The sequence below is a fragment of the Eucalyptus grandis genome, chromosome 1, assembly GCF_016545825.1.
Source record: "Eucalyptus grandis isolate ANBG69807.140 chromosome 1, ASM1654582v1, whole genome shotgun sequence".
Lineage (NCBI taxonomy): Eukaryota > Viridiplantae > Streptophyta > Magnoliopsida > Myrtales > Myrtaceae > Eucalyptus > Eucalyptus grandis.
Genome location: NC_052612.1, coordinates 33208066 through 33233514, shown reverse-complemented (window position 1 = coordinate 33233514; position 25449 = coordinate 33208066). Strand labels below are relative to the sequence as shown.

At 35.4% G+C, this 25449-nt stretch overlaps 2 protein-coding genes across 2 annotated transcripts; both read right to left on the bottom strand.

The window, feature by feature from the left end:
• Positions 1-133: 133 nt before the first annotated feature.
• Positions 134-1573, bottom strand: LOC104437298 (60S acidic ribosomal protein P1). Its single transcript, XM_010050226.3, has 3 exons — positions 1412-1573; positions 1077-1289; positions 134-390 (listed from the first exon to the last, which is right to left on the bottom strand). Exons 1-3 carry the CDS (start codon positions 1478-1480, stop codon positions 337-339), a joined length of 336 nt encoding a protein of 111 aa, XP_010048528.1. The 5' UTR covers positions 1481-1573; the 3' UTR covers positions 134-336.
• An 18775-nt stretch (positions 1574-20348) lies between these two features.
• Positions 20349-21875, bottom strand: LOC104437320 (60S acidic ribosomal protein P3). The gene is made up of 2 exons (XM_010050260.3): positions 21591-21875; positions 20349-20737 (listed from the first exon to the last, which is right to left on the bottom strand). Exons 1-2 carry the CDS (start codon positions 21786-21788, stop codon positions 20573-20575), a joined length of 363 nt encoding a protein of 120 aa, XP_010048562.2. The 5' UTR covers positions 21789-21875; the 3' UTR covers positions 20349-20572.
• Between the last annotated feature and the right edge of the window lie 3574 nt (positions 21876-25449).

Genomic DNA, 25449 nt, shown 5'->3' with positions numbered 1-25449 from the left:
CAAATGCTGCAATTACTTGCTAGCAACGATGGTCATTCACTGCAACCAGTAATTTTTCATTTTAAGTAAATGTGCACCTAGCTACTAGTTTTCTGTTTGTTTCAAGAATCTCCATGAGATGTAACTTCCAATATTTTAAGCGTGATAAGGTTCAATAGCAAATGATCCACAATAGACATGTTTCTGTTTTCAAGCCAACTGAATCATAGAAAAAGCCTGGTTGAAGCCAAATGTCAACATTATACCAAACAAAATCAAGGGTGAAACTTTCCAAAAGTTCCTAATCTGTTGAACCAAACAAAAAATCCTGAAGAATCAGAATGAGTACTTGTTTTCTTAATCAAACAAACTGAAGCCCATGTCGTCATCACTCTCCTCCTTTGGTTCTTCCTGCAGTCAATTCCAGAAGAAAAGGAAGCAACTCAGACAAATGACAAGGTGATTGTCCATCAAAGACATCAATTAGACCAGGCAGCATCACACACCCTAGAATTTCCGACTGATTCTAGCTACGGTGTTCATATAACCATAAGAACTCGAACAACATCCTTGCATATTTCTCATGCAAAATTTTCAGAAGAATTACTGATTGCATATTTAGCTTTCTTTATTTCTAATACAATCCACCAACTCTATACATTGACAAAAGAGAACATTAAACATATAATTGCAGAGTTCACAAAGAAAAAGCACTACCTTTTACTCCGGCAGAATGCAAACTTCTAAACTATCTACAGAGTCATTCATCACTAACTAATATCAAGATCATCATGCGCATAAGGCTTTTGAGATGTTGTTCCGTTGAGTTATAGGACTTAAGATTTCAATTGCTAAGTAGACTCGGCCAAGCAAACGAATTTCCTTGTTATCCGTAATGACAAATATAGAAGCCTTTAGTGATCTTCTAGATTCAGATCAGAAGGAAGAATGCAAAGTCACAAAAGAATTTGACAAACTAATTTCCATTTTCCAACACAGAATCAATCAAGATGCACAAAAGACCTCTACAATTCAACACAATCAAATCTTATAGCTGTCTCTCTACAAACAAAGTAGCCAAAAGGAGAGGAAAGTACCTTCTTCTCCTCAACAGCAGGAGCCGCGGCAGCCGATCCGGCTGCACCGCCAGCGGGCGCGGCCACGGCGACGGGGGCGGCGCCGCCGCCGGAGCCGACGTTCATGATGAGGTCCCCGACGTTCCTCTTCTCCGCGAGCTTCGCGAAGAGGCTGGGCCAGTAGGACTCCACGGAGACGTTGGCCGCCTTCACCAGCGAGGCGATCTTCTCCCCCTGTTCCGTTTTCACTCGACATTTCAGCGACAACAAATCACGAGAAGGAAGACACGACCTTTAGAGAGAGAGAGAGAGAGAGAGAGAGAGAGAGAGAGAGAGAGAGAGAGAGAGAGAGTTACGGTAATCGGGATTCCATCGTCGTGGAGGATCAAGGTGGCGTAGGTGCAAGCGAGCTCGCCGGCCGACATTTCTGCAGTGGTGGGAGAAGAAGACCTTCGCTTCGGAATCTGCTAGACAAAGAGAGAGCGCGCCGGCGTGAAGCTCTGGAGAAGAAGATGGGGACGTACTTATTGGTGATTCGGGGAAGGCTAGGGTTTTGGATCGTCACGTGGATGTAGCACGTGACTTGTGTTTTGGACCGAACGAGTAGCTTTTGGCTGGGCCAGGCCCGCCCATGGATCCGGACCAGTCGCGAAAAGATGTTCTGAGCGATTTTGTTAATTTAGAGAAAGATAACTGAAGTCGGATTATGCCGGGATTTTCGGTAGATCCATCGCCTGTGTAAAGAAAAAAATAATAATTAGATGACAGTCTTTAATCTAAAGAATAGTAATATATTTTGGACTATAAAAATCAAATAAATAATAATAATAAATTGTTGTGGGTTCTACTTTTTCAAGAATTTGTGACTCATAATAAGTTATTATTTTAACAGCAATCCAAAATTTGTAATGTTAGCAAAGCCCAAATAAATATATAAATAATTTCTATTTTTTATGAAAATGATATTTTGAATCGAGACTGATTGGCTTGAGAATATGGAAAGATTCAAATTAAAACGATTACCCTTTGGATTATTATTGAATCTATTGCCAATGTAAACATTAATAATGAACACTATGTGTCTTTTAAAGATAGTTATGTAACCGCGCCTCCGTCCGAAGATGAATATGTAAAACAACTTTGATACTATCGGTGATGCTAATAAAATTCATTTTTATTCCATTTTCCTTTTTTGTGAAATTGACATGGATGTCAAAATTCTATTAAGCATGAACTTAAGTTTCAAATAACAAAGGTTACCTAATTCTATTAGATTTATATATGTAACTATATATGACCATATGTGAGTTAATAGTAATTGGTATGCCATTGCCATGAGAGGACATTGAGTGAACAGTAGCCTGTCAACCTACAATATAAATGTATATGTATATGTATATATTACTTGATTCTACTAAATATGTATGGCCATATGTGAGTGGCAATAGATAGCGATTGATGAATAGTAATTGGTCTATTATGATAGGACATTAAGTGAATGGTGGTGTGTGTGTATGGTGGAAGATGAAGATAGTGAAGGAGAATTGATTTGACCAAAAGTATATCACATCAACCAAAGTAGATCACATGCCAAAAAACTTCCAAAAGCTTGAAGCATCACATGCCCAAAGACTGGAGGTTAAAAATACTTTAGTACTTCTTATTGCAACACTTTTATTGTAGAACTTTCGCTATAACACTTTTACTGTAGTACCTTTTTATAATTCATCACCATATATATATGAATACTCCCATAATATATATCTAAAACATCTATTTCCACAATTTTGAAAGGACAAGGATCAAATAGATGGAGATAAGGCATTTCTTTAACATGAGTTTGGATTTGTTTAACAATATTAATATGAATTGATGTTCCGACAAAGGCAAAACCATTACCAAAACTTTAAATCACAACCCTAATTACTAAATATAGACCAATTCCAAGCTTGGTTAGATATAACAAAATCTCAACAATCACCACCACCATTACCATCATCACAATAACCACAACAGTTGTAAATATGGTTAGATCTAAATTAAAAGCCAACAAACACCATTAACACAATTAATATCGCCTAATCTTACCCCATATCTATCTCCACTACTCACACAAACAAAATCAGAAACCGCTATGTCACAACCACACATGCCACAAACCAGATCATAAACTCAAAAATAATTATCATTATCTCCTCCAATCAAAACTTATGTAGACATTAGTCAAGAAAATCTATCAAAATAAATTGAGATCACTCTAAATCCATCACTATTGGCCTTTCACAATTCAAAAAAATCACAATCACTTAAAATGATAACCGGTGAAATTGTCATAAAATCACTACCTTCCTCTATGATAGGAAAACCATCTACTTCTACTACTTTTGTAATAATATTACAATCTACAGTCAAATCATAATTCATCACTAAAGCCAATATCAAGATCTCATAATAATTAAAAAAGAATTACACCATGAAAATTCAAAAGTTTATGCAAAACATGTCTTTCTAGAAAATTGGCATTACCCACCAACTGATTTACCAAAACCTCAAGCCTATTATGAACAAATCCTTGTTGAAAGCAAGTCTATCACATTTAAACATTTTGTATCATCTGAAAACCTAAATAATATCACTCATTCAACAACCATAATCCTCCAAGTTATACCGCCAGAAATGTGGAAGCCCAATCGTCATACCCAATTACAATTCGAAGCCAGATTAACTACCAAATTATCCTATCTTCCAACCTTTACTTATTATAATTATCAATAAGCCTAATGGAATGCCTTTTTTTTCTACTAGAATGAAGATGACCATCACACTTGGCTTTTTTATTTCAAAACAGAACACTAAACAATTATCTTTCCGGTTCCTAAAATGGTGGAGTCACTTTGGCCCTATCATTGAAATATTACCTTCACAGTTTGAAACCAGCTTGAAAATTTTCCACACCCAATTCAAACCAATCAATTATGAATTAAAATTTTCAAATATCCTACATATTTTCATTAATTTCCAAGTTTCCTGTGTAATTGCCGAGGAATTTGATTGTAATCAACTCTCTCACTCTTCATATCTCTTGCACCTACTTAGGAGATTCAAAATTAAGTAGTGGGACAATTTCAAATTTACATAAAACCTTTTTGAGGAAGCAATTCTGAATTAGTTAAATCAATGAAATTACAAATCCTCTAATCATAAAATTACTAAATTTCTTTAACAAAAATCATTGGCCAAAGCTTATTTAGTTGCAATTCAATCACTAGAAGAATATCGCCTTGTATTGGCAAAAATCATGTCAGAATTACGAATTACCAAGCCACCTCTAAAATTTCTAAGTTCCTTTGATGATGATCAATCTTATAATAGTGGCAATACAAATGAAGATGATTGCTATGTCATCAACTTGTCATATAGCGATAGAGATGAATAAAGGAAATTATCAATCACCAATTACCAAAAGAGATAAAAGATGAAAAAATAAAAAGGTTGCTTTTTTTAAAGAACACCATCATTTTCCATTTGAAGAGAAAAATCTGAATATGCTACTACTACTACTAAAAATTCATCAAAGACTTTAAAAAAAAAAAAAATACCATTTACTTTGTTTGAGCTTGTTGAAATTTTGTCTATGAAAGGATAGCAGAAGAAGAAGGAAGACACTACTTGCCTTAAGCGCACTTGTGCTCTTTTGTTATTGTCTTTTTGCTTCATAAAAGCCTCATTTAATCACAACTCTTTCATTTCATCCTTTAAATAATTTCACAGAACTAGTAGGTTTTTATAATTACATTAGAGATATAGAACCTACATAATTTTTCCACATACTAACTAGATCAAACAAACGCAGAAGTTTAAATTAAATTACTAATCACTTGACAATTACTATATATATATTAAAATCACTCTATGTTCATTTCTTATCCTTTATATAAAGTCCCAGATCCTAATGGTTATCTGGTATCAGAGCCATGGAAGATATATTGGTTAACTTAATATTTTCTTTTAATAGGTTTGTCCAGTTTAGCTGGGACCTTCCGTAGGTGAGGTGTGTCAAACCAATAGTGGTCTAGGTAGCAAAACCCAGTAGGACTATCTTGTCTACGGAGTCCATTATAAAATTATGATTGCATGCTTTGTGATTAATGCTTTCAAACATAGTCCTAAAAGAGAAACCTTTTACTCCAAACCGATATTATTAGAGCTAATACTATCATTTGTGGGTCGATAAACTAGATTGATATTATTTTTTTAGACTAGTGGGAGTTGGAGGACCAAACTCCTTCAAATATTGTTCATAATAATAAACCAATAAATATAGTACAACATCCTTAAGGAAAAGTAACCATTCAATTTCCTAGAACTTCTTTTGATATAAGATCAATTCCTTCCTCTTCTTCAAGAAGATCAATTGATTCCATCCAAACCTTCATCCTATAATCACTCTTCCACCAAAAAATCATGATGGGGCAACGACTTCTAATCAATCCAATAATCCTAATATTAGTGATCTTGATAATTGGTCTGGAATTCCTAGACCTATTTATCAATAAGACCAAAATGAACAAAACTTAGAGAACCTAGATTCTCCTCATCACTCTCCTACTTATTCACAATTAGTAAACCCTGAGTTTCTTGTCTTTGAAAAAGAATTCAAACCTAACTATGAATTTCCAAATAAAGAATTTAATTCAAAGAAAACAAAGAGATTGGACAATGATTTTTCAATACTTTCCATAAACAAGCCAAATAAATTAAACAAAAATATTATAATTTTCTTTATGAACATGAAACCCATATCTTCTTTTTTAATTGGTTTGAAAAATATTTCCTCCAACCTAAAGATGTTTATGTCTTAGATCATGCTTATAAATGGCAACTTGGTAATGACCGAACTATAAAATTTAATCATCTTCTTTTGAGAAAGATTAGATCAAGCATAGAGATAGTGAAATTACTATCGCCCTTTTCAAGTCACAACTAATAATGACAATCCCCAAATTGCAAAGATAATACATCAAAATAATTACACTAAGCTAGCACCTCCATACTATTGGTAATCAACTAAATAGGATAAAAGCTTATATTTAATTATACTCTTTACAATTACCAAAGTTTGAAATTCTTAAATCATCAATTTTTAAATCTTTTGAATTTCCTAAGGCTTATAGCTCAAAATTTACTAAAGCCTTATAAAATGGAAAGAGTCTTGAGGAAAGGTTCCAGTGCTGGACACTCCTAATATTAAAGGACCTTCTCTAGTAGAAGAAACTTCTAGGATAAGAAATCTTGTTATCAATGATACTCCTGACCAAATTTTTTTTTTTGAAAAATCTATTGAAGAATCTAAAGTGAATCAATTCCTGAAATAATAGACTTTCATGGAAAAATCCTAAAAAACTCTATTACCAAAGGGCCGCTCCTCTTGATATTGTCTTAGAAGAGTCATTACAAAGAATTCAAAATAAGTATTCTCCTTATGCTATTTATGAATGAAATATAATGCTGTTTCAAAAATAATATTATTAAGATCCTAAATCAAATGGTTATTGTGGCAAATGCTTATTGTCGTTAATCTTTTAATAGTCAAATTTATAGAACAACTAAAAGATTGGTGGGATAATTACCTTACTGATGAACAAAGAACTCAAATTGTAAATGCATATAAAATAAATGAATAAAGACAGGGTATTGAAAATGCAAATGGACAAGCCATTGAAGATGATGTCTGTACTCTATTCCATCTCACAACATTCCATAGGTGATCTTACCCATACAAGAGACATAAATCAAGATCTTCTTTCACATATAAAATGCAAATCTTTAGGAAGATTTAGAGAATATAAATATCTTTTCCTACAAAGAGTTTTGATTAGACCAAATTATAACTAACCGTTTTGGAAAGAAAAGTTCTTGGCTAGATTACCTTGTTTAATAGGAGTCCGGGTTTATATTAAAATAAGAAAAGAATATGATGGTCAAATTCCTTATCACTTTTTGTCATATGGAGAATTAATTTCTTATGTATATAGACAAGGTACATAGATGTGTAATTTAATAAAATTACAAAAGCAACTTAAGAAAGAACAATCATTAGGCAATAAAGATTCATGAGATTTTTTGCACAATTGATCCTTCATACACTCCTTCAAAACCAAAATGCAAAGAGAAAACCTAAAAACCGTACAAAAATAAATCACAAACCAACAAATAAGATAAACCTAAACAAAAATCAAAAAGAAAGATTACCAAGGATATTAATTGTTACAATTGTGGGAAAATGGGACGTATTTCAAAATATTGGTATATAAATAAAAGGTTAAATGAACTCTCAATAGATGAGAAAACACTCTATCAGCTTAATAATATTATGACGCCTACGAATGACGATACTTCTTCGGAAAACTTTTTCAAATAAGAAGGTTTTCAAAGCAATGAAATCGAAGCTTCTTTAGAATCCGGAGAAAAATGATCCCTCTTCAAGTGAACCAACACTTGAAATCAATGTTTTAACAAAAAAAGAAAAATTGTTGTTGGAAATAGCTCACATAATATTAGACCTAGAAGCCAAAAAATAATATTTAAATAAACAAAAGTCTTCTATGAAAATCCCAATTAATTCTAATACAACTTATAATCTTAAAAAAATTCTTAATAGGAATGAGATTGGAGATTATTACAAGTGATCAGAGATATCTTAAAGAAGTGATTATAAGTTATCAGAGGTGATTACAAGTGCTTGGAAAGTGATTACAAGAGGACACAAGCGATCAAAGAATGAAACGAAAAGGTTGTGATCAAAGGAGGCTTTTAGGATGCAAGAAAGTAAGAGCATAAGAGAGCAAGTGAGCTCAAGATAAGTAGTGCCTTCCTTCTTCTTTTGCTCTCCATTTTATAGGCAAAATTTCAGCAAGCTTGAACGAAGTGAACAGTAATTATTGTTTTTTTCTTTTTTAAGTCTTGGACGAATCTTTAGTAGTAGCAGCAACATCTTTAGGGTAGCAACATCTTCATATTTTTATCTTCAAATGGAAAATGATAGTGTTCTTTGAAAAAACCTTTTATCTTCCTCAATCTTTGTCTCTTTTGGTAATTGTGATTGTCAATTTACTTTACTCGTCTCCATCCTCATCTGATAAGTTGATGCCATAGCAATCATCTTCATTTGTGTTGTCACTAGATGAGATTGATCATCATTAGAGGAACTTGGAGATTTTAGAGGTGGCTTGGTGATTAGCAATTCTAACATGATCTTTGCCAATGCAAGGCGATATTCTTCTGGTAATTAAATTGTAGCCAAATGGGCTTAGGCCAGTGATTTTGTTGAAGATATTTAGTAATTTTGTGATTAGACGATTTGTGATTTTGCCGATTTAGCTAATTCAAAACTGCTTCCTCGAAAAGATTTTATGTGAATTTGAAATTGTCCCGCTAGTTAATTTTGAATCTCCTAAGTAGGTGCAGAGGATGTGAAGAATGAGATGGCTAATTATAATCAAATCCCCAAGTAGTTACCTAGGAAACTCGAAAATTAATGAAAAGGTGTATGAGATTTGAAAAATTTGATTCGTGATTGGTTGGTTTAAAATAAAAGTGAAAAATTTTCAAGCAGGTTTTATTCTGTGGAGGTAATATTTTAGTGACGGGGTCAAAATGACTACCATTTTTGGAACCAAAAAGGCAATTGTTCAGTGTTGAAATTTGTCTTGAAATAAAAAAAAAAAAAAGTCAAGTGTGACTATCTTTTTCATTTTGGCAAAATATATATATTTCACTAAACTTCTTAGTAATCCTAATAAGTGAAGGTTCAAAGATATGGTAATTTGGTGGTTAATTTGACTTTGAATCGTAATTGGATACGACAATTGGGCTTCCACATTTCGGGTGGCGTGACTTGGAGGATTGTGGCTGTTAAATGAATGATATTATCTGGTTTTCAAATAATGCAAAAGGTTTAAATGTGTCAGATTTGGTTTTAACATAGATTTGTTCATAATAGGCATGCGGTTTTGATAGATTAGTTGGTTGGTAGTACCAATTTTCTAGAAAAACGTGTTTTGCATAAACTTTTGGATTTTCATAATGAAATTTTGTTTCAACTATCATGAGGTCTTGATATTGGCTTTTAGTGATGAAGTATAATTTGGCTAAAGATTGTGATATTATTATAGAAGTAGTTGAGGTAGAAGGTCTTGCTATTACAGAGTAAAGGATGGTTTTATGACAATTTCACTAATCATCATTTTACGTGATTGTGATTCTATTAAATTGTGAGACGCAAATGATGATGGGTTTAGAGTGATCTCAATTTATTTGATAGATTTTCTTGAGTAATATCTGCCCAAATTTTGATTGGAGGATACAATGATAGTGATTTTTTGAGTTTGTGATTAGATTTATGACTTGTATGGTTGTGACATAGCAGTTTCTAGTTTTACTTGTTTGAGTAATTAAAACAAATATGAGGTAAGATCATGAGGTATTGATTGTAGCAATAATATTTGTTGGGCTTTAATTAAATCTAACCATATTTGCAACTGCTAAGGTGACTATGATGATGATGCTAATGGTGGTTGTAGCTTTCATTATGTCCAACCAAGCTTGAAGTCGATATATAGTTGGTGATTGGGGTTGTGATTCTAAGGTTTCGGTAATGGCTTTGCCTTTGTCTTTTTTGGACTTTAGCATTGTTTTCTTTGCAAAAATTCTCTTGTTAGAAAATCAAACAAAGAATTTGATGATCCATTAATTAATTCAATATCAAAATGAAAGATAGATAATCTAGCAAAATTTGTTTTGAAGTAATATTTAACACATTGTTTTGTAATATTTGTTTTGCCTATATATAATCAATACGTGATAAGAACTTTTGATTTAAAAGATCACCTTTGAATTTGGATATTGCTAAAACAATGGCTAATATTTCTTTTTCAACGGTAGAATAATTTTGTTGGGTTTAGTTCCAATGTTTAGAAACAAATTATACTATCTAGTCTTTGTTACTTTTTACTTGTTTTATAATACCCTCGTAACCTACATTTGAAGCATATGTTTCTACGATTTTGAAAGCAAAAGGATCAACTAGATAGATGGAGGCAATGTATTCCTTTAAGAGATAAGTGCAATATAAGTCATAAAATTTATTATGAAAATGCAATTGAATCTTAAAACTTACAAAAAGTGCAATCAAGTCCTAAAACTTGTCAAATTGATTCAGTTGAATCCTAAAGTTAACACCACCGACTTGCTAATGGAAAATGCTAACATGGCGCGGATGTGGCATTTAAATGATTTTTTTATTTTCCACGTGGCTTTTTAAAATTATTATTTTATTAAAAAAAATAGATTTAAAAACTAAAAAGAAAAGCTAAAATTTATCTTTTTTAAAAAGAAAGAAAATGGAGCTCCTTCGCCATTGCTGCCGCCGCCCATTGCCGGTCCCTCCGGGGAGCGGCGGTGGCGGGGCTCCATTTTCTCTCTATCTTTTTTATTATAGTTTTTTTAAAAATAAATCAGTTTTTAAATCTATTTTTTAATTGAATAAAAATAATTTTAAAAAGCCACGTGGACAATAAAAATCATTTAAAATGTCACATCCGCGCCACGTCGCATTTTCCGTTAGTAAGTCCGACGGTGTTAACTTTAGGACTCAATTGAACCAATTTGACAAATTTTAGAACTTAATTACACTTTTTGCAAGTTTTATTACTCAATTATATCTTCGTAACAAGTAGTAGGACTTCTATTACACTTATCCATTTCTTTAATATGGGCTTTCATTTGTTTAACATTATTAGTATGAACCGATGTCCATAGTATATGGTTTTTCTGTAATGTTTGATGTAAAGGTTTATATAATTTGTTAATATTTGGGAAAAAAATCTATGATGTAATTGAGACTTCCTAGAAACCTTTGTAATTGGGTTTTATATTTAATTTCATTAGGAATTTTTTCTACAAATAAGATTAATCATTTAATTGGGATGATAGTTCCTTGAGAAATGTAATGTCTTAAAAATTTAATTCTTATTTGAAAAAGTGATATTTTGGTAGAAGAAACTACTAAGTCATTTTTCTTAATAATACTTATGAATACTAATATATGTTTAAAGTGTTGATCTATACTAGTGAAAAAAATTAAAACATCATCTATATAAACTGTATTATATTAAGAGTAAGTATTAAAAATATCATTCATTATTCTTTGAAATTCAAAATGAGTGTTTTCAATCCAAAAGGTATTACACATATTGCCTAAATGGCACTATAAATGATGTTTATATTTATCCGATTCATTTATTTGAATTTGTCAAATTCATATTTCATATCTTATTTTGAAAATATTTATTAATTATGATGACAGTTTAATAAATCATTTTTTTTTTTTTTGGAATTGGAAATCTAATCCATTTTAAACCTTTGTTCAATGTTTGTTAATTGATAACTAACGTGGGTGCTAACCAATTCCATTTTAAACAAATCTCCACTTTCTCGTGGGGACTCGTAAGTTTTGGGTTTCGACTCACCCGCAAGATAAAAATCTGAGAGTTAGTTTAGAATAGGAATAGAGTAAGACTGACCAAAAAAAAAAAAAAACCTGGGTACTCCCTTTCTAGTTAAACATTTTTACCAATATAGAAAGTACAGCAACTCCAAAGTGATTGACTTTTTCTAATCGGCTTTTTATCTAATAAGTCTTGAATTTCTTTTTGGCAAAACTATAAAACTTCTTGATTCATTTGTGTTGGACGAGCTTTTGTAGAAGTTTGTTTTTCTGTGAAATTTGGTTCACAAGGTAGACTAACAATATGTTTCTTTCTTTTTCAAAATGCATTGGGCAAGGTGGAACATATGTTTTATTCAATTTGTTTTTGAAGAGAAGCAATTTTATCTTTTACTTTTGGTTCAACTAATTTTTGTTCTATCATTGTAAATTCTAAATCATCTTTTAACTATTAAAGTTGTTCTTCTTTGGTTTTATAAGACAATTAATTTCATCAATTGAATCTTCTTGTAGTATGTTTAAATTTCTTGTATGTGGTTTAGTGATGAATTCAAAAGTACTCTTTTTTATTTAAATCTTGTGTTTTAATTCCCTCGCTAGTCACGGTAAAGGGTTGGATTAACTGAATAAAGGGTATTCTCAATATCACATTTTGTCTCATATCTTTAACTAAAAGAAAAAAATATTTTATAAGACATTTGATTTTTTTATTACTGAAGTTTCAGGTTACTTATAACTTGTTCTATGTTTGTCCTTTGAGGTTGACTTTAATGATTTTGTAGTTTTGTGAAAATATTTTGTTGGTACTAACCTTTCTCTTATGCAACTAAGATTGGTTCTTGTATCCAAAAGTGTTATGGTATCAATAGTGAATTCATTATTGATTTTTATTGTTATATCTATTATCCATTTTCTTGATTTATCTATGATAATGCCATTAAAAAATTAGGATCGGAGTTATTGGTTAGTTTTTCTTCTTTTTTATTTTTTCTGCTCTCTATCTTGGATTTTATTGCCAAGATTTCCATTTTCTTGATTTATCTATGATAATGCCATTAAATAAAAGTCTTTTTATTTCTAACTTTTGCTGATTTATTTCATTATTAAGGTCATTTATATTAATAGGTCTAGATTGAATTTTCTTAGTCCTATTAAGAATTTCTTTAAGATTATAAGAATTAGTAGGGATTTCCATATAAGTTTGAAATCTATATAAATATTGTTTTTTGGCTTTTGAGTATAATATTATATCAGCTATTTCTAACAAGAATTCTTCTGCTTTTACTTAAACATTGATTCTAGGTGTTGGTTCATTCGAGAAGAATCATTTTCTCCATATTCTGAATAAGTTTCTATTCATTAGTTTGAAGACCCTCTTCTTCAAGAAAGTCTTTCGAAGAAGTATCATCAAGTGTAGCTGCTATAATATTATTAAGTTGATAGACTATTTTCTCATCTATTGAGAGTTCATTTAATCTTTTATTTGTACGACAATATTTTGAAATATGTCCCATTTTCCCACAATTGTAACATTTAATATCTTTGTTAATCTTCCTTTTTGGTTTTTGTTTAGGCTTATCTTGTTTGTTGATTTGTAATTTATTTTTGTAATAGTTTTTATTTTTTTCAGAAGGACAATTCTCTTTTGCCTTAGAAGAGTCATCACCTGAGTTTATTAATGGAGGCTATAAATCAAAATTGTCTTAACAAACATATCCAAAAATATAATTATATCCACATAGAGTTAGTATAAGTGGGTGTTAAGCCCCTTACCAAAGAAGGCTTAAATACTTCCATTCTGCTAGCCTTATGTGATGAGAAATTACTAAATTTCAAAGATTCCTTCTTAGGAACGGTAGAAACAAATCTTTGTAATGGCTCAATTCATTTTACTCCAAACCAATATTACTAAAGTTAATACTAGCATTCCTAGGTTGATAAACTGGAGTGATATTGTTTTATCAAAATAATGGGAGTTGGAGGATCAAACTCTTTCAAAGATTGTTCGTAATAATGAACCAACAAGTATAGTACAACATCCTGAAGGAAAAGTAACCATTCAATTACCTAGAAGATCTTTTGATATAAAATCAATTCCTTCCTCTTCTTCAAGAAGATCGGTTGATCTCCATCCAAACCTCCCTCCGTAAATCACTCATCCACCAAAAGATAATGATAGAGCAACAACTTCTAATCAACCCAATAATCCTAATATCAATGGTCTTGATAATCGATACGGAATTCCTAGACCTATTGATCAACCAGCCAAAATAAACAAAACTTAGAGAACCTAGATTCTCCTCATCACTCTTCTAACTATTCACAATTAATAGACCTTGAGGTTCTTGTTCTTGAAAAATAATTCGAACCTAACCACAAATTTATGAACAAATAAATTAATTAAGAAGAAAACAAATTAGTAGACAATGGTTTTTCAATCCATAAACAAGCTAAAGAAATTAAAGAAAAACATGATAATTTCCTTTATGAACACAAAACCCATATCTTCTTTTTTGATTGGCAAGAACATTCCAAGGAATAAATGGCAAGAACAAAGCTGGAATGAATATGAAGAAAGAGAGTTTGGTGTGATTCTGAGGAACAAATGCTGGAACCAAATGGAATGAATATGGACAAAGCTTCTATGAGCTGACTAGTCGAAGGCCAAATCTTTTGTTTTCCTTCCTTTGAAAAAGTGAAGTTGAAGGTCACTCCTCTACAATTAGGGAGGTGACTCCATTGCCCTCACTTGAGGAAATTGCTTAAGAAAATCCATACCCCAAAACAATCGTCTTTTTCATAAGCCGCCATGAATCATGAATATTGACCAACCAATCTTAACTAAATATAAATAAATGGACTTTACTAGCATAACAATTCTTGGACTATTATGATGATGACAGATTGTTGTGGGTTATAAATTATTGAAGGCATAGACTCACACAATTTAAAATTATTTTTATTTGATTTTTGTGATCCAAAATAGATTTTTACTTTCATAATAAATTTAAAATTGTCATTTAATCATTTCTCTAATTATAATTATTACCTATAACTTGTAACCCACAAATAATGGCACATGACCTATAAGATAATCCACATGGATTCTATTTTACTTCAACCAAGTCATTAATTGATGATGATCACATTCTCTTATACTCATATTTAACTTTGAACAAATAGTCCAAAAGTTTTTTTAAAAAAAAAAAAAAGAAAACAAGTTCTCTGTCTCTTTCTCCCTCATCACTTCTCTCTCATGGGTCCAATCTTGAGGCCCACCCATGGCTGCTATCGCTGTCGACGCAAGGGCTTCAGAGGTACACTCATGACCACGTCCTCTAAACCCTTAGACCCCTGTACTTGGACCCGAAACTTCGAGGTCTAGAACCCAAGAGTGCTAGTCTTGGGTTCTTGAGGCTGATCTTAGGACCATAACATAGGCCCGAGACTTCGATACCTAGACTCTACACCTCCGGGGCTAGAGCTAGGACCCTGCCCTGGGTTCTAACTGTTTGCTCTACACTACTCCATTCTTGAATGTCTAGTTCTATCAATATGTGCTCCATTCACTTCTCTATTGTTTCTGCACTTAGTTGCCCAAGCGACGGCCGCCTAGGGTGGTGCGACCCCAGCGACCGTTTGGGGGCCAAATCCGGTCATCCGGCCAAATCCGATCTCCGGTCCTAAGTGGCCGAACTTTAAAAAAAAAAAAAAAAATACAATTTTTTTTAAGTTAATAAAAGTCATTTACAAATGCAAATTTTATCAAACGGGACATTATTTGCACGTTTTCGGAAAAAACCCATTCTCCCAAATGTATTTGCATTTTTGCAAATGCATTTCCCCAAAAGCCGAACCAAATGGGCCTAAAGCGGGGTAAGACCTGCATTGGGCCGAGTGACTTCAGCAATGCTAGTTTTAATTCGAAGGCCTTAGAAATTTCGTTGCACAGAACACCTCAGTCTGGGCTCAAAAGCCTTTTAGAGGTCCAAAACCAATTCGGAATGCGGCGTCGAATGCACAGCCCAGCCCAGCCCATGTCCCTGTTCCCGGCCTTTCGCCAAAAGGTGAGAAACCATGAGGTCGTCAGTAAACGAGCAGGTCAAATACGACGGACCGTTGACTGCAGACCGGTCGTCCTCCTTGCGTGCTTCAGGAAGAAGGGAAGTTGACCCGTTGACCTGGAGGGTTTTCTTCGGAAGAAGAAGCTCCCCCGTTTGGATAAGCTACAGACACGGAGGCATCGCGTCATCAAACACCCACCGCCGCTCATCTCTCCATTTTAAAAATCAATCGGACGGTGATCACCAACTCCCACCAAGTCCCCTCAGTGGAAGCTTCCACGACATAAACCTCGTCGACCCGTTCGACGCCCGAGACCGCTTCGATGCGTCCACGTAGTCGGCGCCGCGGGTCCCACCACCAGTGAACAGTCGAAGATCGGCCCACGTGTCGACCCGTCGACCGGGTCGTCGTCCACCCCCCACCTTCTACGTGCTGCTCCCGCGGAAGATTCAGCTCCCCGTCCTCGCTCGTTCCAGGTCCTTCTACATCATCTCCATCGCCATCGCCTTCCCCTCTCGCCCTCCTTAAATACCTCTTCCTTTCGGATTACCCCTCAGCTCAATTCCCAAAAGCACGAGCAAACCACCTCCTCTTGAAGAGTCCTCGAGCAAAATCTCTTGCACCAACCGAATCAAATATAAGCCCAAACCGTTCACCGAGACAAGATGATGTCCATCTTCAGCTCCTTCGAGGCTCTCTGCGCGGACTCGCACGGCCAGAAGATCGCCTTCTCCTTCTTTCCGGCCAAGGCCCGACCGCCTGCGGATCAATCGGCGGCGCCAGCGGCGGCGGCGGCCGAGAAGGCGAAGAGGAGCGCGGGCGGCGAACCGATGCCCCCGGCGCCGGGGGCACCGAAGAAACGGCCGCCGAGGTTCGCGCCGGAGCTGGACGGAGTCCACTGCTTCGAGACCATCCTTCCTTACTGATCGGACCACGACGCGACCTGTGTAGCCTGGAACGTCGTATTCTTTCCGCGACGATTCTTTTGTGTATATGATTGAATACTCTTCTCTCTGTGTAACTGAAGAGTTTAACCTCGATCGAAGTTTTGACTCAATCGCGTGTCCCATCTGGTTTTCTTCTTCTTCTTCTTCTTTCCCATCTTTGATTTCTCTTGATATTTTTGTATGTTCTTTTGCCCTCTGGACTCCTAAGCGAGTTCTTGCCGAATTCGTCAACCGTCCACCGTCGGCGGCGGTCTGATTGACCGGTCGGTTCGTGTGAACCGGAAAATCCAAGTATTTCCCGAAAGTAATGAACTTTGGTTAGATTAAACTTTGAGCTTCCGTTAAAGGTTAAATATTGGAAACACGTACACGTTGTCCTTTTCTGGTCTTAGTAGTCAGAACTCAGGAATCATTACCATTGCTAATGCTGTCTTTGGAGCGAAGCCACTGATATCCGTTGATGTTCTCACCAAGGCCTTCCAAGTGGACAAGAAGGTTGTTGACTATCTCCAGGCGCAGTTTTGGTACGACAACTAAATGATCTATCAGAAGTTACACAAAATAATTAAATTATAAGACTTACTACATTAGTCTTATTTCCGTAAGTGGTTGCTTTGGACACATGCTACGCACCACATGTATGATAGATTTGAAATAAAAGATTGTTATCTTTCTAGTGGTTGCTCTAGACCCTTAACTAAACTACATACCACATGTATGATTGATTTCAAATAAAAGATAGTTCTCCCTCATATATGACTAATTTTGATCTCTCTCTCTCTCTCTCAACTAATGGGAAATTGGTGTGCAATAACATTAAACTATGTGGAATTTGGAACTTGAAATGATGGAACTTGAAATGATGTCATCTAAGATTAAATATTGCTTCCTATATCAAAGGGTATCATGAAAAGAATGTCCAACCCTGGTAAAAGGTCTTATTTGAAATAGTCTTGTAAATGGGTTAGGATACTGTAAAAAAAAATCATCAAGGCGATCATTTATACATCCGGCCCTTAGGTGGCCAAAATGAAAGGAGAACGGCTTGTATTTCCATCTTTATCTTGTGATGGCTTTTTAATTAGTGATGGGCCTAAGTTGGCCCGTCCGCCCATGCTGGGCCCAAAAGGCCCGGCCCACGGGAATAGGGCCCGTGGAAGGGGAAGGTATAAAAGGGAGAGAGAGAGAGAGAGAAGACAACGCTTGGCTGAACGTACGTACGTTCTCTCCCTCGCTCTCTCTCTAAAAAGACAAAAAGAACAGTAAGGCAAACGGCACGTTCTTCTTCCCTTCAAGGCGCCATCGGATCGAATAGGACCAGAATTTCTTCTCGATCTTTAGCATTGGTGTCTAATCTGTGGCTAACAAGGTACGCTCAATCCGTGGTGTACTTTACGATCGGTGATACGTGTTTTTCCCGGGCTTCGTCTTCCGCATTGATTTAGGGGTTCGATTGAGTGTCAAATCCGGTTTTCGGGGATCAGTCATTCCCAACATCTTGGAAGGAGAAGTCCCTACAATCTATAAATTTCCTTATTGTATTGAATTCAAGTGTGATAAATTACAGTTGATGACATTTCTCATGTTATAACCAACACAAGTTCACTTGGATAATTTTTTGCAGGATTTTCGAGGCCTACAATATCATTTGTAAGGGTTAATATTACCAAAATTCCTAAATTGTTACAATTGTAACAAATTTACCATAAGCTAATCTTTTTTTTTGGTAAGGTACCATAAGCTAATCTTTTTACCATAAAAAACCCTAAACTAGTACACATGTGACAAATTTATTCTATGTTAGTTTCCGTTAAATTTTACTATCAAATATCTGAGTTTAATACACATAACAGTTAACGGGCGTACATTTTGGAGTTTCACTCTCAATTTGTCACATATTAGTTTGCGATTTTTCGGTATATTAATCCATTTTAACAAAAATTAATTGAGGGTAAATTTGTCACATATGTACCAGTTTAGGGTTTATGATAGTCAAGAAATTATAGCTATTCCGATTTGTGATTTTTGATGATCAAAAAATTAGTTTTGAGTAAATTTGTTACAAATGTACAAGTTTTGAGTTTTTCGTGATATTTAACCCTATTTATAAATGTGTATGCATGGACGATGTCAAAACCTTCAATACGATATGGATCGCATTGATCTCTTTCTTAAAGCAATCAATAAACAATCTCAAATAGATCATCGTTGGACATAACGGGAGAAATATGGAGGCACGAATGCGTTACTTCCTACCCACTAATTTTGACAATTTCCAAAAATAACTGGAAAGCTAAGTTGCTTCTCAACCTTAGCTTGGAATGATCTAACTCACTCTATATGGCAATTGTACCAAACACAAACTTAGACATATCATGGAGATGGACATGACTCTGATGGAAATCCTTGTGTAATTCCTAGTAATTATGCAGCGGAAAATGTCTAAGATCACATACCAAGGAGAGCCAGCAGATAAAACAAAACATAGGCTATCAATCAACATATAGGAATTCAAGAAAAAAATAATCCCAACAACCCTGAGCCAGACCCGAAAGGAGTACTCAAGAACTGTCAAGAGTGAAGAAGAGTGTCTGCTTAAATTGACATTATTATTCAAGTTTGGTGCAGGGACTTGGCTTCGGTCCTCATGGTAAGTCCATGTTATAATTCTCAACTATGCCCTCAACTGGTGTTTTTCCTTCTCGCTCCGGTTGCATGGAAGGGAAACTTGCAGATCGACAAAGTGTTCAGCTTCGCACACTCTAGTGAGTTCACTTCAAAGATAAAAGTTTCCTCAGCTTTTCTGGTTTCCAGATCGACACCTTAGAGTTACATCGCCTGTGATTGCAAAAGCAGTAACAAACATTTCTTGTGGATTGCTAGGATTTCTTGAATGATTACTTGCCAAGGGTAGAATCAATCCACTGGCCACGAATGAAAATTTACTCGGCAGAGGTATGAAGTCTACGGCTAATTCTCCATCTTGAGATAGCCGGTGTGAAAGAAACAGTAAGGCACTTACGGGGAGTGATATGTGGGAGTGAGTAGCATTGAACAAATGGTCCCAATGATGGTTTTGCTGATACTAATCTAAAGGGAGAGGCTAGGAAAAGAGGTTTTTGGTTCCCATTGCTTTTGGGTGATGAATATGCTTGATTAACAAAATACTACAACTCAGACGGACAGCTTCGAAGAAGCAATAAACTCGGGAATGGAGAGTCCCGCCAGAAGAAACCGGACAGTTAAAGACGGTGCTTACGATCTTATAGCTGGAGTCATCCTAAGTAACCAGCAGGGGTTTGGTCAAAAGAGGAAAAGAGCAGAGGCTGCACGCTTAAGTTGCCGAAGCCATGACTACTAAGGAATCTCTGCAATGTAGGATGCTGCAGCAGCATATCAAGACCTGATGAAGAAAAAAGAGAAGATCGGACGGATCCAGTGATTTATGTATCTATTATTGATGGTTGGTTAATACCTATTGGATCTTAGCACCAGCGAAAGGCCTTACCAAAGTTATGTCAAGATATCCGATCTACTTGGCCACAAATTACTTTATTTAGGCCCTCACAACCAATGGTTACTGATCGAGTAAAGAGCAAAGGTCACAAATTTACAGAACCTTATATAATATGCAAGCAAGTGGATATCGACTACTCATGCTGGAACTCACTAAACAGGAATGAAATAGATTACAAATATAACCAAACTTAGGTGGAGAAGACGATGAACAAATACGATGTAAGATCAGACAGACTTGCTTTGAGAGCACTAAAATGCTGTGAAGGTAATTCTGAGCAAATGCTATTAAACATGACTCACATTGCCAAATGTTCACAGTGATCCAATGTTCCAACCAGAGAGGACAAAATTCATAGAAATTTGGGTATCCAAACAAAATTCTCATGCTATTTAGGATATGATTGACATGGAGTGGTTTTCAGCAAGACATGAAAAAGAAGCGTTCACTAATGTAAAGACCGAAGCACAAATCAACTGCCCTAATCAAATAGAGAGAATCCCATGTCATCATCACTCTCCTCTTTCTCTTCCTTCTTCTCCTCTGCTGGAGGTGCTTCAGCAGCCGGTGCTGCACCACCTGCGGGGGCTGCAGCAGCTGCACCTCCTCCGATGAAACCGCCGCCACCACCGCCTCCAATGATCACCTGAGGCAAGAACAAGTTTGAATCAGTCCTGAAAATGATGCATTCAGCACAAGATGAGCCACCACATGTCTGTATGAATGTTGTGGTATTCTAACCAACATATACTTAAAAAGTTCTACTGCATAAGAAGTCCCCAGCAAAGGAAACAGAGAAACAGAAAAGCGTCCCCCATGGTGACAAAGCATCCCCAACATACATCATTCAATTTCATTCATGAGCCAATTATTGCATATAGGTTTCACAGACATCTCATAGCCCCAATAAACATGCAAAACACAATAAAACCGTGTTCTTCAAAGATTACTTCCATGTTGCATCTAATATCTCCAATGCATTTCCCATTCTTTCCGAATCAAGAAAGGAAGCGTAAAATATCCAACTCGACACCACAGTGAACTGTCTTCGCATCAACAAACTTCATCACAAAACATGTCAGTACATTAACATTCTGTCCAAGATCACTCCCTCTTCCGACCCGTAACATAAGCACAAGAAATTCCTTAACAACAGTTTAGTATGCATGTACACACGAGTAATCACTTTGATAATTACTAGAGCATCAACGAGGATCTAACAACAGGCGACTAGAAAAAGGAAAGATTTGCAATACCTTCACGAACAATCAAGAAACAACAACAAGAAGCAAAACGATCCGAGACATTACTCACGAAAAGAGCATCAAAACACAAATTCCCCCCAAAGAGAAAATCCCCGAGTCTCTACCAAATACTATCTCGACACTTGCGCCACCACTTCAAATACAGATCGACTATGACGCACACTTCCTAGGAGAAAAACGCAGCAGTTTCGAACATGACGTATGAACCAATCGAGTGCAAGCGCCGCGGGAGACCTGGAAAACGGCGGAGGAAGGGGTGACGAGCGCGAAGGAGGACTGGACGCCGCCGGAGGAGTCGGCGGCGACGGCGGACTGGACGAGCTTCCGCTGGAGCTCGAAGGTGGAGGCGGCGCAGGCCTCGAGGTCGCCGGAGACCTGCTTCGCCGTCCACTCGTCGCCGGAGCTCCTGCAGACGAAGGTGAAGACTCCCATTGTCTCTCTTCTTCGACGGAAGCGAGCGCGATGGCGGAGGAGGAGGAGGGAGAGAGATCGGAAGAGCCGAATGGTGGGAGAAAGGAACGGGAGTAAATTTGTTATAAATGTATTAATTTAATGTAAATTTATCAAAGGTTACTAATTCGGGGTTTTTAGTATTTAAAAAATTATTTTTAAATAAATTTGTTATAAGTATATTAATTTGGGGTGTTTCGGAATATTAACTTTTTTATTTTTTTACTTTTTCTCTTTTAATCTTAGCCTCCATTCATTTTTAAGGAAAACAACTTAAAAAAAAAAAAAGGCTTTTTAGATTTTTCAAAGCCAAAAATAAAAATCATCAATGGAAAAAGTTTTCAAAATAGAGGAAATTGTTTTTCACTTTTTGTTTTTGAGTCTTATCTTCTTGCACCTTATTTTTTTCATCAAACGTCTTCCTCTTTTTTTCTATTTTTCAAAAATCAAATTTATAATTTTTTTTTATTTTTCTTTCTTCTTCCTTGGTCAATGCCAACCATGACCCTAGTGAATGACTGACCACATGGGAGGTCGAGCCTTGTCAGCCTGTGGCGAGGCAGGTGACACTCCTCCTCACCTTGCCTAACTCACCGAATCTGACAAAACCCAAGCTTCCTCGTGGCTGGTTGGGTGAGCTAGGCCTTGTCACTAGTCAATGAGGCTCTAGCTTGTGGTTGATGACCAGTTAAGGAAGAAAAATAAAAAAATTATTAAAAATCGATTCTAAAAAATAAAATAATAAAAAATTTATTGAATCGAGTGCATAAAGAAAAAGATTTTTCTTATCAAATGGCGGAAAATAATTTCAAATTCATTTTCACTTTTTAATTGAACAGTGAAAAAGGTTATCGTTAAAAACGCCCCATTTTCTACGAAACGAATAGAGTCTTGAATTAGTTAACTTAGTTGGCAATTAAATTTACTCTGACTCTTGTAATTTTCAGTAGAATTTGATCATTTTTATAAATGAAATTGAGTTAAAGGAAAATCATCCTCATTTTCGCTCAGGTTTTAGACTTCTATTTTAGTGGTTTGCTTTGAGAGAGAAATTTCATTTCCATGTTATTTTCGTACTCGACTTTTGGGGCTGAACTTTTGGGCCAGTTCTTCAACAAGTGATCAAATTTAATTTTTGAGTTATTTTTAAAACTTTTTTTTTTTTATGTTTGTCATATTACATTGAAATTCCAAGGGTCATGTTTTCCTCCCATGAATCTTAATTGGTGGGTTTTCCAATAATAATAATAACAATAATAAAATCTATCTAGATAACCCATCTTTCAAGGGAAAAGAAAACGATAAAAAAGAGGCTCTCTTTTAAGTGATCCTCGTTAAACCTTTAATCCATAAATAAATGGAAGATTTTGAGCTAAATCATGCAAATTTGTGAAGCCTATATTTTGTCAAGATTGACTTATATTAATTGTGGAAGGGGCTAGTAGTCGGCTTATAAGAATGAGAGAAAACCTCAATATCACCCAACACTGACATTAAAACCTATGTTATTAACAAGTTTGAACCCAACAGTCACACACACGAGAAAGTTACAAGGGAAATTTCACCATTTGAACAAGTATTTTAAGTGAAAGAGGCCCAAGACCATATGATATACATAGTTGTCCTATGGGGGGCCTCACAAGAAATGGCCTCGTCAATCAGACCATGGAATCGAGAGAAAAACATAAGAACATTAGCATTTCCTCATGCATAACGAATAATCGCTATCATGTGCCTAGATGACTGTCCTATCGAGACCTAGAACAATGGGTTTGCATGAATAACTCTAGATTTATCGATAGCAAATTTATAAAGACATTCCTTTTTATCATTAAATTTTGAACCTAACATTGAAAGATCTTAGAAAAGGCCCATATTTTTTTTCTAGAAATCTCTATGTAGTATTCTCATTGAGGTTATGACAAGTAGAGATGTGGTTGAACTTTGTCAATGAAGAACTTCATTGAAAGGAGCAATTTTTCCAAGAGATAGAAGTGCAAGCAAAGCGTATGGCAACCTAAAAGCCTTAAAAGTTGATACAAAAAATGAGTGCGTTTGGTTTAGCATTTTCAAAATTCTTTGCAAATGCAAAAATCATTTGGCAAAATTTTTGGATTGCTTAACCCAAGATAGGTTCATAAATATTTTGAAATTTTGCATTTCTAGAATGCAAATAAATTTTTTTCCTTCCAACTTTGTTCTTACTCAACTTCATAATTTTACAAATGTCTTCGAAAATCCCAACTTTGCCTTAGGCACCTACGAGAAATCAGCAAGCAATTGACACGTAGCCAGCGTGCCACTACCACCCTCACATGAGGTCAAGTGACCTTAACTGAGGCTGGTCAATTTAGCTTGCCAACGGCGGCCAAGTTCCGTACGCAAATAGTTTAAATTTTACTAAATGGCATTTATGTCTAAGTTGCTTTTCAATGTATTTTTAAGATACATTTTATAAATTGGAAAAACCTTTTTAATCCAAAGACTTTTGCATGTTCCCAAAAACATTTCCCAAAAATGGAACCACACGCATCCAATGAGGGGAAAGCTCCCCCATTTGGTCAACCAAATGGACACCTTTGAAGGCGACGGCAGCATGGCTAACATCATCAATCTCACTTTCCCGCATACGAAATGAAATTATATAAGTATCCCGAAATTAGTTTCTAAAATCAGTCGATCGAAAGAGTTGGGCATTGGTCACAATTTTTTACATAGGCTATTTGACATGCTATTTTTTTTGGAGCGTGGAACATGACATTACACTTCCTTAAATGCCCGTTTGCTTTGTCAATTTTGATTTAAAAGAGCATTGCTCGCATCTGTAGCCCTGTCTTTAGTATGCCGGCATTGCTATATTGAAAATGGCAGTTAAAACAATGTTCCTTTTTGCCATACAATTAAGGGTGAGCATGGTCCGAGTTTGGCCGGTCCACCTCTTAATCCTAGAATCAACCTACACAGTATTAGTCCTCAATTTTTAGGACCGAGAATCAACCCTATTGAGTTTGGGACCGAGGACCAGACCAATCCAATGGATTTGGTCCAGTTTCAGAGTCAACCCGAGACCAACTAATAATTTTCTATTTCATTTTTTGTACTCTTTAAAAAGTAATTGAGAACCGGATTGACCCAATAGATTCAGTCCGATTTCAAGGTCAACCTAGAACTAATCAATAATTTTTTATTTCATTTTTTATACTCCTTCTTAGGACAACCGAAGACTGTACCGATTCAATGGGTTCGATGATGAACAAGGTCGGCTAAGAAAGGTAAGCGGTGAGGGTCAAGTGGGATAAGCGTTGAACAAATGAACATCGAATATTGACCGGGGAGCAACAAGCGAAGCGAGCATCGAGCGATGAGCAGCACGAGTGACCCAAAGCGAGTGAGGCGAGTATCGAGGGGCGAGCGGAGAAGTTTTTTTCAATTTTAGTATATTGAAGACGAAGAGAACAGATAAGAGAGAAAAGAACGAATACTAGAGGAGGATGCCATAATCTACCTTTTTGGACACCGTGAAAACTCCTCACAAAAATATTTTCCTCATTCGTAAATTATGACCATCGACGCTGTAAAAGACATTAAAAACCTAAGTTATTAAAAATAATATAAAATTACTTAAATTCTTCACTAAAAAGCT